At 39.5% G+C, this 16,257-nt stretch overlaps 1 protein-coding gene across 1 annotated transcript in view; it reads right to left on the bottom strand.

Moving 5' to 3' along the window:
- Positions 1–16,257, bottom strand: part of TPH2 (tryptophan hydroxylase 2) — a 51,266-nt gene that overhangs the window by 20,119 nt on the left and 14,890 nt on the right. Inside the window, exons 6-8 of the mRNA XM_085320571.1 lie at positions 15,961–16,157; positions 14,073–14,208; positions 8,444–8,570 (exon numbers count right to left, since the gene is read on the bottom strand). Of these exons, the coding sequence (XP_085176697.1) occupies positions 8,444–8,570; positions 14,073–14,208; positions 15,961–16,157 (460 nt within the window). The remainder of the gene's footprint in view (positions 1–8,443; positions 8,571–14,072; positions 14,209–15,960; positions 16,158–16,257) is intronic.

The raw sequence follows: 16,257 nt of genomic DNA on the forward strand, positions 1-16,257 counted from the left end.
CTGCAGTCTTCAGTGCTGCTCTTAATCAAAAGTCACATTTGGGGTTGGAACAGCTTGTTTACCCCACTCCCTGCCTGCTGATTCGGACACTCTCTCTCATTCTTTTCTCTTCCAGTTCTAATTCGAAGTGGAAAAGGTTCAGAGAAGAAATAGCATGATCAAAGTTACAGAGCATCTTCTGTATGAGGAACAACCAGATAAACTAGTGCTTTTCAAACCAAAAAATGAGATAACGGGGGGGGAGGGGGGGGCAGGGAACGAGCCAATTTCTAAAGTCATGATGGCACAGAAAAGTGTATAGAGATGAAATGTTCATTCTCTCTTTAAATAAAAACTATGGGGTATCAAAAAAAAGCTAGCAGGAATCAAGTTCAAAACAAAAAAAAAGGAGAACACTTCTCCCACAGTGAATTGTTGAGCCATGGAGCTCTTTGCCAAAGAATACTGCAGGTACTAAAAATTTACATGTCTTTGAAGATAAACAACTTTCACTGAAGAGAAATCCRTAAGTACATTGTAAATACTAAGTACCACATTAAGAAAGAATCAGATATGCTTACCCTGTTCTTACATGCTTCCTAAGCAGGTACTCATGACCACCACTGGAAACAAGGTAGTACTTGTTYGGTCTGACCTGTACAGCAGCTCATATGTAACCCAAATTTAGAAATAGACTGTTCTCATCCAGAACAAAGGCCTCAGCAAACTGTCACATTTCCCATGCAAATATTGAGTAATTGCTCCCATCTCATCAACAGAAGCCTTCAAATTCTCCTTGTACTAACCATGGAGTGCTAGCTTATTTTGAAATAGTGCAGGAGTTGCTCATTTTTGAGCAACAGAACTAGTTAGGCATTGCTGCTACCATTCTGCTCTTGAGCCATGCATCTCTGACATGATGACCATGATAATGCACTGCAAGGAAATATTGCATATTCTAAAATATTAAATACTGGTCCCTGGAATCTACAAATTTTTCCCCTTTTAACCTTGTTCTGTGATTCATGTGCCATCTTTTCTGCTCACCTATTCGAGTTTGCAYGCTGTAGGATGGACTTGACATCATGGGCTTGAGCTGGTTTATCAAAAAGGATTGCTGCAACAAGTGCTTTCAAATTGGGTAYCATTATCTGTTATTAATTTTCTTTTAGAACATTATGCAGAGCAAAYGCACAAATTAGAGCACGCTTAGAGCACCAATGAGTGCGATCAGAAACACCTCAGCAACCAAAGGAAARTAATCCATCTGATCTGTGTTATTTTAATCTCCTGACTCAAGCAGACCTGTGTGACTTGGTAATGATTAAGAAAATCATGTGGTTTCATCACCACTTTCTTCTGTTTCTAGTATTACTTTTATATTTTGCTTTTGGCTGATTTCTAAATATATCCACATATAGGGGCTTTGCCTGCCAAATTTAGGAACACAAATATAGCCTGGACCATATTCTTACACTCCTCAACAGATGAACATGGATCACAGTACTTCTAGCCTTGTGCTGTGTGGTAGGACAATGCTTGGCTATAGTTTTCTATCAAATCTAATTTCAGCTGTGCAGTCCTAACCAGTTTTTACACTGGGAATTGGTTCATCTTCCTWTAAGTGACAAGCAGCCTGAATCAGAGTCATTTCATATGTTACCTGTAAGTTTGTCACAATTCACTCAAGCAGATTTTAAATCATATCCACTCTTAGCTCTTCAGGCCACAGGTCCATTACTTATTAACTAGAGGTGCAGTGGGAAGCAACTCCTTTGCAAGAAGCTCCATCATGTCACTGCTGGACTTGGGGTATTCACTTTGCTCCCTCCTGGCACTCAACTGGTATACAGAATATAAAGACTGAGCAGAGATTTGAATGCTACCCTTCAATATGCTCAGGGAATGCCAGATCTCCAGGGTGGTAATATCTGTTATCTGTTGGCCAATAAATAATTATTTTTATACAGCAGAGTATCTTCAGTAGATGAGCAGATCAGAGACTTACCACAGTGGCTACTGCACTGCCTATGGCTTTACAAGTACAAATAAGAAACATTCAAGAAGTCTTGTTTTTTCAGATGCATAGTGGGAATATTTGAAATTTCAAATATTTTCATAGTTCTTTTCTTAGCTCCATTTACTGATTTACAGAGGAAGACAGTAATGCAGTTCACAAGCTATGCTTATACCCTAGCACATCAATAACCTTCTGGAAAATCTAATCCAACATTTGTGACAACGACAGACTGCAACAGTTCTGCTTTGTCTAGTCAGAGCATGAAAGTTGCATCTACCCGAAGTTACTAGATGCAACTCAAGCTATCTGCAGTGCACCCGTTTCTACCATCCTGGTTATCTCCTTAGCRAACAAAATGCGTATTGTCCTGAATCATATTCCAGTTCTTCAGTGTGGGGAGAAGAACTGGAATAAAACCAATACAACTAGATAATGTAGATCCTCAGAAAGGAAAGGCAAGTAAGCTCACATGAATTACCACCATCTTCTCCCAGACAGAGGGTTCTGAATACAATTTTTTCTCCAGCATGTATTTATGAAATATTTTGTTTCCAATACATACACAGACAAACCGTGGTCAGCTTTAGAAATATATCACTGGCCTCAACCATTATCAGGCAAGGTAAAACGTTTAAACTCATAACAAACCTGAAATGCATTTAGAAAACCTCATAACATACAATTCCTCCAAATTCAGAAGCAATTGACTATGATAGTTTCCTGCATACAGGCTACCAAAASTAAGAGAAATTGCTTGATTCTACTGCCCCACACTATTAAAATACCAGAATAAACATTACCAAGAGAGAGGAAAAAGTGACAATTCTTCACATCTGGAAAACTAGAGTCTTAAATGTACCTTTCAGTATGAAATAATTTGAAAATATTTAGTGCAAGTAACTAGTCCCTAACAGTCAAATACCTACGTGGAGAGATTTGGTGATAAACTGCATACAAACCAGACACTATCCTAACCTCCTCTTTTCAGAACCATCAACAACTAATTTGCCCCATTGAATTTTATATATGGATCCTATACTATGCCTCACGAAGGGGCAACCTAAGCAGCTCTGAAAGAAATTAGCAGAGGCTGGGSAGCAGATTCCTGCCATGAGCAAGAGAGACAGGATCCCACTTATCAACTCATAGCCCTATAAATACCACTGCTCTCTGGCTCTCAAGCCCACAAATTACAAGGTGATATTGAAATATAAACTAAGGTACTTTTGGACAGTTTTCCTGACAAAATTTTACCTTTTGTGCTGTTCAGTGTGGTTTAAATCATATATTACATAAATTAGTTGAAGGACCTTGTGTCAAGTCATCCTCACAGCTCATAGTTTGACAGGTAGTCAGAAAAGCATTTTTATTTTAGTATTAGGTGAAAGTAGAAAAAACAGGCACACTCAAGGAAAAAAAAGGAAAAAAAAACTCAAAGCATTTTTAGAAAATCAGAGTAGCACAAGACACCATGATCATGATAATGATTACCACCCTAGACATCAAAGCCCAATTTATTTCCTCAATTAATAACTGTGTTGTACCATAATACAAGCAATAAAATAGATTGTGTAATTATTTTGTCTTGTTCCAGTAATTTATATCTCAGTCGCTTCTTTTCTGTGTCTTCTCCGTTTCTTGAGAAGGTCCCTCAAACATTGTAAAGGGAAAAGCATCTCTCAAAAAAACTGTAAAAACARTCTTTTTTCAATATTCCATTTCTCACGGAAAGAATGGCAACGTCAAGGAGGAAAAAAAGACGACATTTTCTTCCCCTTGCTCCACAGTCTGACTACTGGATTCGTACACCAAAGTGAGGTGAGCTCATCTCCTCCTTTTCACTCCCATCTCCCCCTGCACCTCTCCTTTCCCCTCCTGTCTGGCCAGCACCARGGTCTTTGCAATCTGTGCCCCCAGTGGAGTTGTGCACAAATGACTAACGGCAACTTAGCAAACAAATCTAGTCTGCCCAGGGGCCRGGCTCCAGCTTGCTCTCCATCCACTCTGTCAAGTCTATAGAGACAAAAGCATCAGCAGGTTTCCTTTGCAGCTCAGGACTGAATGCACAAAAAGAGCAGATCTATTGAGGCAGATACACTGTAGCTTTTGAAAGCAGAATCAAGCAAAAGATTAGGAAAACATCTGTAATAATTCTTTCCCTTCTGGTCTGAATTCCTACGAGGCATTTTCCTCTCTTCCTAAAGCCATTGTCCTCCCTGTAATGGCTCAGCTGTTAATGTCACTATCTTTTTAAACAGGTCATGCTAATGGGATGCTTGTTCGGGGCATACTGCCGCAAGCTCATTAATATGCATGTTCTCTCAGTTCATTTGTTTCTATATTTACTTTTAAGTTGCCTAGCTGGAAGCTGCATTGGTTTTCTTTGTTAGACTCTTGGCTGGCATTTTTCAGCTTACTGTGTCTCCGTGCTTTTTGTCTAGGTGGAAATGCAACAGAATCCTGCAAAAGCCAGTTATTAGCAACTCAGGTACCATTTGATGCCCAACTGATTGAATTGCTTGGCCTCCTCAGCCTCACTGCTGAGACATTTGTTCCACCTGCCCTCAAGTTGGTTTTGTTGACACTACAATTTTTAGGGCAAGTAACATCTCTGTATTTGTCAAGTACCTGCCTCAGGGGAGTCTAGCCCCTCATTGTGCCTCTGTGCAAAACAACATCTGGATTATTGTGAGGCACCCTCTAAATACCTCTTCCACCTGAAAGAGCTATTTCCAGCATGGGAGGAGAAATCAAATTTGACTCAGATATTAGATTCTCAGTGTGATAAGGGAAAGTGATTCAGCTGTCTTGTTTTATTTTTGGCTTTGTGATTCAGGAACAGTTCATCGTTCAGATGACACAGTCAGTCATAACTGGACATTTTTGTGAAATGGTGGTGGTAGTGGTGAAAGTATTTATATAATGTTCAGCAGTACTTTACATTAACATCTCTTCCCAAACAGATCAATCCCAACATTATCCTTTGCAAGAGATTCATGTCATTTAAGGATATTTCGGCGCAAAAGACTTGGACATACTGTTTTCCTCAAAATACCTACAGTAATAGTCTATTAGCTAATTCTTCTGTGGAGGCTGCAGGTCCTTCAAGGTAGGTCTGCTTCCTACCAAGTCCCTTCCTAGCAAATATGCAAACAGACACAACAGCTTTCATGATTCTGGCACAGGAATAACAGTTTCCTCTTAGTAAACAGCCATTAGAAACGAAGTAACACATACTGAAGCAGGTGAGGGGAAGTGGCCATGAGCAAGACATCAAGCCTGTGTAATTAAGTGAAGTCTGTTTTATCAAATGAATCGGTGGGCTCTTCTGGAGGGCTACATGGAAAAAAAATAAAGAAATAAACGAAAAGGTACTGAGCAGAGAAGAACTCATTCTTCAGCATATGGGACTCTTAACTCACTGCTAAGCGACTGCATCAATACTATGACAGTTTAGGAATGCAGTCAGAGTATGCAGAGATGCTGCAAGGAAGGCTAAGGCCCAGTTGGAATCAAGTCTGGCAAGGGATGTTAAGGACAACAGGAAGGGCTTCTTCAAATACATCAGCAGCAAGAGGAGAACTAGGGAAAATGTGGGCCCACTACTGAATGGGGCGGGGGCCTTGATGACAAGCAATACAGAGAAGGCAGAATTACTGAATGCTGCCTTTGCTTCAGTCTTCACTGCTAAGGCCAGTCCTCAGGCATCCCGAAGCCTGGACATGAGGGAGAAAGTCCAGAGAAGGGAAGACTTTCCTTTGGTTGAGGAGGACAGGATTAGAGACCTTCTGGGCAGGCCAGACATCCACAAATCCATGGGCCCGGATGGGATGCACCCATGGGTACTGATGGAGCTGGCAGATGATGTGGCCAGGCCGCTCTCCATCATCTTTGAGAGGTCTTGGAGAASTGAAGAGGTGCCTGAGGACAGGAAGAAAGCCAATGTCACTCCACTCTTCAAAAAGGGCAAGAAGGAGGACCCAGGCAACCATARGCCGGTCAGCCTGACCTCCATCCCTGGAAAGGTGATGRAACAGCTCATTCTGGATGTCATCTCCAGACACATGGAGGAAAAGAAGRTGATCAGGAGTAGCCAGCATGGATTCACCAAGGGGAAATCCTGYTTAATCAACCTGATAGCCTTCTAGGATGGAATGACTGGCTGGGTAGATGAGGGGTGAGCAGCGTACCTTGACTTCAGCAAGGCTTTTGACACTGTCTCCCATAATATCCTCCTAGACAAGCTCAGGAAGTGCGGGTTAGACGAGTGGACTGTGAGGTGGATTGAGAACTGGCTGAAAGGCAGAGCTCAGAGGGTCATCATCAGTGGTGTGGAGGCTAGCTGGAGGCCTGTGGTTAGTGGCGTCCCCCAGGGCTCAGTACTGGCTCCCATCCTCTTCAACTTCTTCATCAGTGACCTGGATGAGGGGATAGAGTGCCTCCTCAGCATGTTTGCTGATGATCCCAAGCTGGGAGGAGTGGCTGACACACCTGAGGGCTGTGCTGCCATTCAGAGAGACCTAGACAGGCTGGAGAGTTGGGCGGAGAGGAACCTCCTGAGGTTCAACAAGGACAAGTGCAGAGTCCTGCATCTAGGCAGGAATAACCCCCTGCAGCAGGACAAGGTGAGGGCTGACCTTCTGGAGAGCAGCTCTGCAGAGAAGGACCTGGGAGTGCTGGTGGATGACAGGTTGACCATGAGCCAGCAATGTGCCTTTGTGGCCAAGAAGGCAAATGGTCTCCTGGGATGCATTAGGAAGAGTGTTGCCAGCAGGTGGAGGGAGGTGATCCTGCCCCTCTACTCAGCCCTCRTGAGGCCTCATCTGTGGCCTCACCTGAACTCACCAGAACTGTGTCCAGTTCTGGACTCCCCAGTACAAGAGAGACATGCAGCTACTGGAAAGAGTCCAGCRTAGGGCTACAAAGATGATCAGAGGGCTGGAGTATCTGCCCTATGAGAGAGCTGTGAGAGCCAGGCCTGTTTAGCCTGGGGAAGAGAAGACTGAGGGGGGGATCTTATCAATGTGTACAAGTACCTGAAGGGAGGGTGTCAAGGGGATGGGGACAAATTCTTTTCAGTTGTCCCATGTGACAGGACAAGAGGCAATGGGCAGAAATTGAACCACGGGAAGTTCCGCCTGACCGTGAGGGGAAATTTCTTCACTGTGAGAGTGACAGAGCACGGGAACAGGTTGCCCAGACAGGCTGTGGAGTCTCCTTCTCTGGAGATCTTCAAGGCCCGCCTGGACGCAACCTTGTCTAACATGCTCTAGGTGACCCTGCTGAGCAGGGAGGTTGGACTAGATGATCTCCAGAGGTCCCTTCCAACCTTACTGATTCTATGATTCCAATGGATCTTGTTTTGAATTTGCCTTSAATACTGGGGAAAAGTTATCTGCATCCCTTAAAATTACCACTGCAGTTCTCATATGTAGGAAAGGAATAGTATCCTGGTACCCAATTCTTCTGATGAATCTAGCAGAATTTTTCATCAGTGTAAATATTTAAATATTAAACTGCTTTTTAAATATAATCTTGTATATAATATTCTTTGCAGTATTAGTTTTAACAGAATACACAAAATGAAGCATACTGTAAGTTAAAACAAAACAATGGAACAGAGCAGGTAGTATAGATCAGAGGTCACCAATCTATGTCAGGGTGCAAAGGACAGATGATGAGCTGTGTGGAAACGGCAGTACAGCAGGGCTGACAGGTGGGCAGAAGCTGGGAGTCCTGGCAACTTGACAGGTCCTTCAGTGGAACCTGAGAGTCCCTGACACAACAGGCAAGAAATTTCCAGTCAGATGGTTAGCATCTAACATATTTGATAGGCAGTTTTATCCTGTTCTCACTGACTTTTTATTCCCCTATGTCTCGTTTGATGAAAGACAAAATCCAGCTCACAACCATTGGCTAAGGTACATGATCTAGATCTAGATTTATTGCTGCACAGCCTTGTTTTATATATCCTCCAACAGAAGCAAGATCAAGGGTGCAACATCTCAAAATCCAGCACACACTACAATACAGTGAACATCTGCAAAGCAGATTAGTGAGTACTGAAATAGCAGTGCTAAGAGCCAAAGTGTCCTCCTGTGGAGGAGTTTACAGTGTAGAGCTGAGAGCACACACCAAAGATAGTTTTTTTTCCTCTTCCAAAAGTACTTGGTTACTTGTTTTCTGCATCCTGAGGTAGACAAAATCCATCTCAACAACTCTAGGGAACTGGATGGCTACTGCACATAAATAGTTAAACTGACTACCTAAAGACTCTCTTACTAACAACAATGAAGAAATTCCTAAAGCTCTGTGGCTGTCACATCACAGTCATCTGCAACCTGAAAATTAAGTCAGATCTGGTAAGACAATGCATGTCACTTCATTAACGGAAGAGGAAGACAAGAATAAAAGAAAGTATGCCAAAAAAGATTTTTGACTCACAGTAGCCAGCTTCTGAACATCTTCATCAGATGCTCCCAGTGAAGCAAGTCCTATCTCTTGTGAAAACTGAGCGAATTTTGGATCAGCAAGTAGAGGTACGTGTCCCAAGAGTTCATGGCAAGTATCCCTAGAGGAATGGAAAAAAGATCATCATCATTACGGAAATAAATCTAAACATTCCGTAAGCAATTTAACACAGAATATTTTACATGGGTTTGACCATACTTTAAAAGTCTTACGTCTTTTTGCAGTACAACTGTTCTTCCTTGTMTACAATTCCATAGCAACACACAGGTTCGCTTCTATTAAATGGGTTATATGTCACTTAACCCCACCTCTTCCATGACTTTCCCATCATTTCCCGATCGACTGGAAAGGCCTGATCACTGCTCTCTTCCAGGCTTTGTCCATGAAAAATGAACTGCCCAAAGGGGAAGTCAGCTGTCTCACAAGTACAATTTTCAGCAATTCTCTCCACATGAACCAAGTTCAAAATCCATCATACACACTCTTCCTCTTCTCTATTCCCCACTCTGCACTTGGATACAGCTCCATAACCATACATTTTGCCATCTGCATCATCTGCATATCAGAAATTTAAGGCAATACTTAACAGGTATCCATGTGCTTCATTTCTAGTTTAGTCCCAACTTCCTACTGTAATTATTAGTTACTTTCATCATGCAGTCCAGTTTTCACCAAGCAGATTTCAGAAAAAGCAAAGAACCTAGATCATTTCAGAAAGAAGTGCCTGATATTTTAGTAATGAAAACTATCTATTCTCCACAGCTGTGAGTGCATTATTAGTCACAACAAAGTGCAAATGTAAGTCTATAAAAAAGTGCACATGCATCATCCTAAAAAAAAAAAAAAAAAGAAAGAAAAAACCCTCTCAAACAATTCTGAAAGTTTCCCTGTACTTGTTCACAGAAAATAATGGACTTGGTAGTAAAAAGTTAAAAAGTCTGATCTTGCATTTCCTTTGCTTTTGTCTTTCCAAATACATTTCTCTCTTTCTATCTCCTTTTTGTTTTTTAAGCTGTAAACAAATGTTTTAAAGGCAGGGAAAAAACATCAAGTCTACCCAGAATCATCCAATTTGTCTTTTATAAAGTATTTTTGTTCTAAAAGACACAGAATCTGACACTTCAGATAAAYCATGAACAGAAAAACAATCCTCTATATAATGTACTATTTCCTATTCTCACACAGTATTTTTCACCAAGAAATCTGTGCCAACTGTCTCTAGGAAGACAGTAATTCCTGACTGCAGGCAAAAGAACATTAGCATTTTTGGCAATCCTAATTTGCCTCACCAAAAGTTTATCAAGTATAGTTGCAGTATTGTATAGTTACATATAACCCTCTCTTCTCAGCCCAGATGGCCTCACCGAGGAAAGCTTACCAACATTTGCTCATATTATATTCACACTTCTCAGTGAGACAGGCACAGCTCCGAAGTTGTGCACGGTATGCTTAAATTAAGCACACGTATAACTAATAYACTCTGTAGTAGAAAGGAATTACCCAATCTTGTTTTTCTTGTGTTTATGCAGCAGTATTTTCTGGATGTACGCACTCCCCAAAGCTGCTGACACAGTACACAGGGACTTCTGTGTCACACGATGAAACAAACATGTCTCGGGAGTTTGACTTGAGACACAGCTGTAGCAACATAGACAATGTACTCAAATTCACCCTTCACCAGTATCTTTAGTCAACATCTATGAAACATGTTTGATATTTACAGCTGGCCAGAAACAATGGATATTCTAGTTACATTAGGAAAAGAGTTTGTATGTGTTTTCCACTGGTAAAGCTTGTCCCTCTTCCTCAAGGTATGATCTTCCCTCCCTTGTTCCTGTATCACTGCATGGTCCTTCAGAGCATGGGAACTGCCTGAACTCTTCTTTTCTGCCTTTCTTCAAAAACAGCTGGCAATAAGTCTTTTATGGTCTCTACATCCCTTTGCTCAATGATGCTTAGTCTAGCAAGATGATCAAAGTTCCCTATCAGAGGACCCACAGCTTAGTGCTTCCTGGAGCTCAGGTGTGAAAAATTGGCTTGCTCTGCATCTACCTCTTTATTCAGGAGATGGTTTGCACCACTCAAGTGGATAATAATCAAAGGTTAATGACTCTTCTTTATTAATCCTGCTCCATTCAAAACAATTTCTTTCATTGCCTCCTGCAAGACTTAGCTCACTAACAACACAAAAGACAGCTGGGAAATTGAGTTTGCAGTCTGATAGATAGGCCCAGAAAACTCCCAGCCCCAAACAGAATTCACCAGATGAACCCAATTCCCCTGACCATCACCTTCCAACACAGAAATGGGCCACAAAGCCACCTAGTGCAGAGCATTAACTCCACTTCCCAGCTTCACTGGAGAAATCAACACTGATTGCAGTGTGGCATAGGTAAAGCATTCAGACAGCAACAACACAGATGTATTTAAGGTAACTTCATATCAGTAGTTCAGATAATGAGCATAAAGCAGATACRTGAAGCCAGGAACTTGAAGTCAGCCCCACTGTAAATATACTCAACTTCGGGTAGGCTTCTGCAGCTACATCACTACTATTGATATCTGGGATAATCTCTACATCTGTATCTACTTGTGCTGCAGCTGTAACTCCCAGGAACACATACAGCCAAGATGGGGTATTCCTAGTTTGGCACCAGGACACAGACTCTTGGTATCACTTCCATCCATGCACACAAAAATGAAAACAGACAAAGGCTAGTCCTACTAATTTGTCTATCTTGGCGAGGCGGGGGGGAGTAGTATGAGGAGGCAGAAGATATTTCTCTTCTGTCTTTAGCTTACTGATTTTTCTACAGAAACTATAAATAGTAATATTTGAAAGACGTTATAGAGAGGCAAGTTTGAAAYAGAAAGTAAACAAACAACAAAAAAAACTTCCAGACAGAACCAGGAACCAGCATTAGAGATTGTCACAGGAGTCTTAGATTTCTCTGCCAGTCTGGCCCTTTATAGATAGCCTAAACAATGTAATTCTTTGCTTAACTACCAGGCTTGATTCTTTTGTTTAGCTTTATTCAGAAAATAATTAAGTTCCTTTAATTTATTCACACACATTGCTCAAAGAAAAGAAGATTTTTGTAATGTACTTTTCACAGTAAAARATTTTTCTTGGAGTAAATCAATAGAACAGAGGAAATCTATATAGTCCTGTGAATGTAGTGAAACATAATGAAACTCAAAGAAATGTTTTCAGATGCATATAGTAGTGATAGAGTTCAAGCAAAGTGAACTCCCTAATCGTATTTAGCTCTATAGTCTGGGTGTTGGGTGTGATGGAAAGCCCACTGAAGTCAATGGGAGTCTTTTTATCAGGTTTATATCACTGAAATGCAGCATTCACAGATCCAGGATCTGAAACAAACAAACAAACAAACAAACAAACTCACCATATATTAACTAACAGATCCCAAGACATTGCAGCTACTACAGAGAATGAAGAAATGCCCCCACTCAAGTCAGTGGTAGTTTTGCCACTGACTACAACAAAGCCAGGATTTCATTATGCATTTCTGGTAAGGTTTATTATATGCAATACATTATGAAAAGTCACACACAATTTAAAAGGGCTTTCAAAAATTTCCTATGAAGCTCATTGTAGTGAGCATGCATTATTTCATTTACTTAATTTTTGAACAAGTTGGTCTGTAGGAAGAGAGCAACATTATTAGAGACTGACAATGTAATTTCTCTTATCAGTYGTATTTAGAGCTGTTAAGGCCATAACTTGTATTTTAAAGTTCCATCCAAATAAGCAACAAGAATATTCATTCTAATCCAACTACAATTACTATACTATGACTTGTAATACACCACGACCAAAAAAGTTATTAAAAAARAAGTTGCATCTACTACTAAACATCACTTATGGTACACTGCATAATTCTGAGTATAAGCAGTATCCTGACAAATAGAGGCCACAAATACACAAATCAACAAACCAGACAACATCAGCAAAAACAAAYACACTTGATTGTTTCCTGGAACATACTCCTTCCTTTGTTTCTGTTGGTGTTATGTACCWAAATCCCTTATCAATCGATGGAAATATAGTCCTCATTTACATTGATAAAGTCATCACCCCTATGCTGAGCATTAGCAGGTGTTGCAAACTGAGACAGTGGCTTCCCACTGGAGAGGAAATCATTAGTGCAAAGCCTGGTACTTCCTAAGTATAATTTCTTCACCTAAAATATCTACAGATCTCTTTAGATAGACCAGAAAAAGGTCCAACATCACACTTTCAATCCCTTTTTTCAAGATTTGASATTTTAGCAATTTTGCCTAATAATTTCTGAGATTAAAGTTCCAATTATAGAGATGACAGAAGTGAGTGAATTCCTTCAGTGATTGCCACCAGTTTCCCCACAGAAACATGCATCACAAAAACATCCTCACAATACTTTTATCGAAGACTTTACCCTGCTCACACACTGAAGAAAAAAGCAGATACATGTATAACAGCACCACCTGGCGACTCTTGCTAGAATATGTTAAAGCATTGTTGGAAACAGCTTAACAGTTTCATYAATTCTTTCATATCCAAAAACGTAATTGCATATTTTCAACAGTCTGTTTACAAAATCAAARCAAGACTTGTGTCCAAATGTTTACAGGACTGAAGCTCAATATATATGTATATATATGTGTGTGTGTGTGTGTGTGTACATGTATATGCATATAAAACATATAAACCCTTTTTGTAAATTTTGGCAAAAATAAAACACATCGAAATAGTGCTAGCTGAATAAACAACATCTACCATTTCATGCTAATGGTCTGATGATTGATTCACCGTGTAAACACTAGTATTGTTGTTTATAAGATTAGCAGATGCCTTCGGTGAAAATACCTCCATACTACCTGACTGTCATGTATTGTTCTGTTATTACCACACAGAGTGCATCRCATATAATAAAAAGCAAAAAATATTTTTCTACTTTCCATCAAGAGCCCAAACATCAAAATATTTAATCCAAAACTTGAAATATTCTGTTCTGGAGAAGCTTCAGTGCAGTCCCATGAAAGTCATAGTTAAAYATCTCTTATTTCCATTATGTTCTGTATCASAGGCTTCATATCTAACATCCTCTCCGGGCAAGAGAGCTGTGMTTCATGACTTGCTTGTGACGTATCATGGGAAAAAAGTAAAGTTCTGCTGGGGAATGCGGCCCAAAAGAGATATGAGGACTTAAGATGACCAAATTATAATTCTGAAAGCAATTTTTTTCAAGGAATTTGGGTTTCCTTTGTTTTGTTTTATTTCCCGCATCAGAAATTAAGATTTTAGATCCTTTTTCAAGATGTTTATTGCAGAATGAGGGAAACTCCATTTTCCACTGAAAAACAACTCAGAATTTTTGGACCCATCATATAAACAACAATCATTTAAGTATAAAGTTTAAGAAAATGCTTTTGGATTAAATTCTGGCCCCAAAGTGAAAAGTTTTGTCACTGACTTCAGTGTAACTAGATTTCTACCTTTTTTGGAAGGCTCCTTTTCTCAATCTTAGCATATACAATTGGGTCTTTTAAGAATCCAGTGAGCATATTTTTTAATGCTAAAGCTAACGTAGACACTTACGGTTCTGGCGTGTAGAGAGGATCTGAGCCATGTCGTATATACTGAGTACAGTGAAAAACTCTATATGCTAATCCAGCTAAAAAGTCTCGGGGAGACAGGTATCCAGCAACTGGTCTCACTGTGAAGCCAGACCTTTCTGAAGTGAAGGAGATAATGAAAGACCATATTAAGTATCTCTATATCAATTTCTGAGGACAGGTAATGATCTGTAGTTAATTATTCAATCAGAAGCATGACACCAAAAATCTTGGCTGAAGATCACTATATGTAATTTTCATCTACTATGTAGAAGAACTGTTTTGCATTGCTAGCATATGTTTAATAAAAACAGCCTGAGGTAATTAAAAGTTTAGTAACATTAGAAAAGAATGTAAAGGTATGCATAAATGATGCTCTCAAATCAGCAACTATCTACTTTCTTATCTGCTACCAAACAGGAGATAGNCTAACAGAACAGATTATGATTAAATCAAATACATCTTAAGTTTTACAGATAATATACTGTCTTGTGACAGTAAAATACTGACTTTCATATTTGAGATCCTCAATATTTAACAAAGTATTTCTTTGTCAGATTAGTCCCAGTAGTGAATTATTTCAGACTCAGTGACTTTGAAAAGGACATTTCTCTCCCAAATTCATTCTTTACTCTTTCAGGTGTTCAGGAAAATGCTCCAAGTTTATCTTCCACAGACTCTTGTATTTAGTCTGAAAACATTTCTGAAAGAATTATGATTTTTTTTTTTTTAGTTTCTAGTTAGGTAAAAAATAATCTATAYATTTTGGCATCATTCCTTGGAGACCAGAATATAACATATAAGGGACCCAGAAGGCACAATCAARCTCCAAGAGTGATAAGTAAAAGCAGGTGATCATAAACAAGAATTAAGGATGAAGCAAGGAAATGGGAAAGTAAACTTTTCATTMCTACCTTTGTGAGGTTTAGTTTAAAATTTTCTATTTGCATCTGGGACCAAAAAAAAAGTTGCAATATTTTCCATAACACTAGGAGTATATCTTTTTTTCCCACAAAAACGTATTGATAATATTTTAGTTCTGAGCTTGTGGAATTTTTCCAAGAGGAGTAACGCAGAAGTGCATGCATTGGAAACGACCCTAGGAGAAGAAAATCTGAATGCTGACAGCTTGCCTCTTCAGGGTTAAAACSAGAAGGCTGATGTCTGCCACTTCTCCTTCCTTATGAAACAGATTTTGACTGTGTACGAAAAAGAAGGGCAACTTTGCATTTTCTAAACAGGTAATAATATCCTGATCCCTTAAAAATGACACAAAAGAAAAGTGCCAGATCAACTATGGGATGCCACTGAGATTTTTTTCAATATAAAAATACAATTAATAGCTTCGTGATGTTTGGGGCACTTAGAAAAACCTCAGGTTTAGTAAGAGTACACTTCATGTACAAAAGTGTGCCCAACTTGCTCTCTTTTTAAAATTGTTATCTATAATTTTATTCTTCTTTTTAATTGCCTAGATATTTGTTATCCAGACATTTATTCCCCCTTTTAACTGTCTAGATATTTGGGAGACGCACACTGTGCTAATCAGAAGAGCAGAGTTAATTTGGCTCTTTCATTTGATCATACTGAAAGACTTTTATCCCTGTGCAGAATAGCATCATGTGGTATGTGATTGGCTGCATAATTCCTCTCACCTTCATACTACATACATTCAACTATCTATCTCGACTGAACAAATTCTCTCCCATTGAGAACGTGAAAAATACATACACRCACACACACACACTTTGGTCTAAACCAAAGCCCCTGGCAATATTGGGAGTCCTTTTCTTCTATGCATTTTGTATTTCATACTAATARGAAAGAGCGTTTTCATGAAACCATTATGTGGTGATGAACCAATGTCTTACCTTTAAGAAAAACAGAAACATCTTCCAGTTGAGGCACATTATCCTCTCTATATCCACAGTACTTGGTCAGCARCGGAAAGTTTTTTAAATATTCACGACAAGCATGAGTGGGATAGAGTTTACTGAGTTCCCTAAATACCACTCCCCAAGTTTTAATTTCTTCAGCTGTGTACTCCACTCTAGGAATAGGTTGACCACTGTAAAATATAAAATAATACAAAAATATGTTTGAACACAATCAGACTCTAGACTGACCTTGGATATCAAAATATCTGTAAAAAGTGTTATTTAAATAAA

The sequence above is a fragment of the Rhea americana genome, unplaced genomic scaffold (genome assembly GCF_003343005.1).
Source record: "Rhea americana isolate MKP2758 unplaced genomic scaffold, rheAme1 scaffold_64, whole genome shotgun sequence".
Taxonomy (NCBI): domain Eukaryota; kingdom Metazoa; phylum Chordata; class Aves; order Rheiformes; family Rheidae; genus Rhea; species Rhea americana.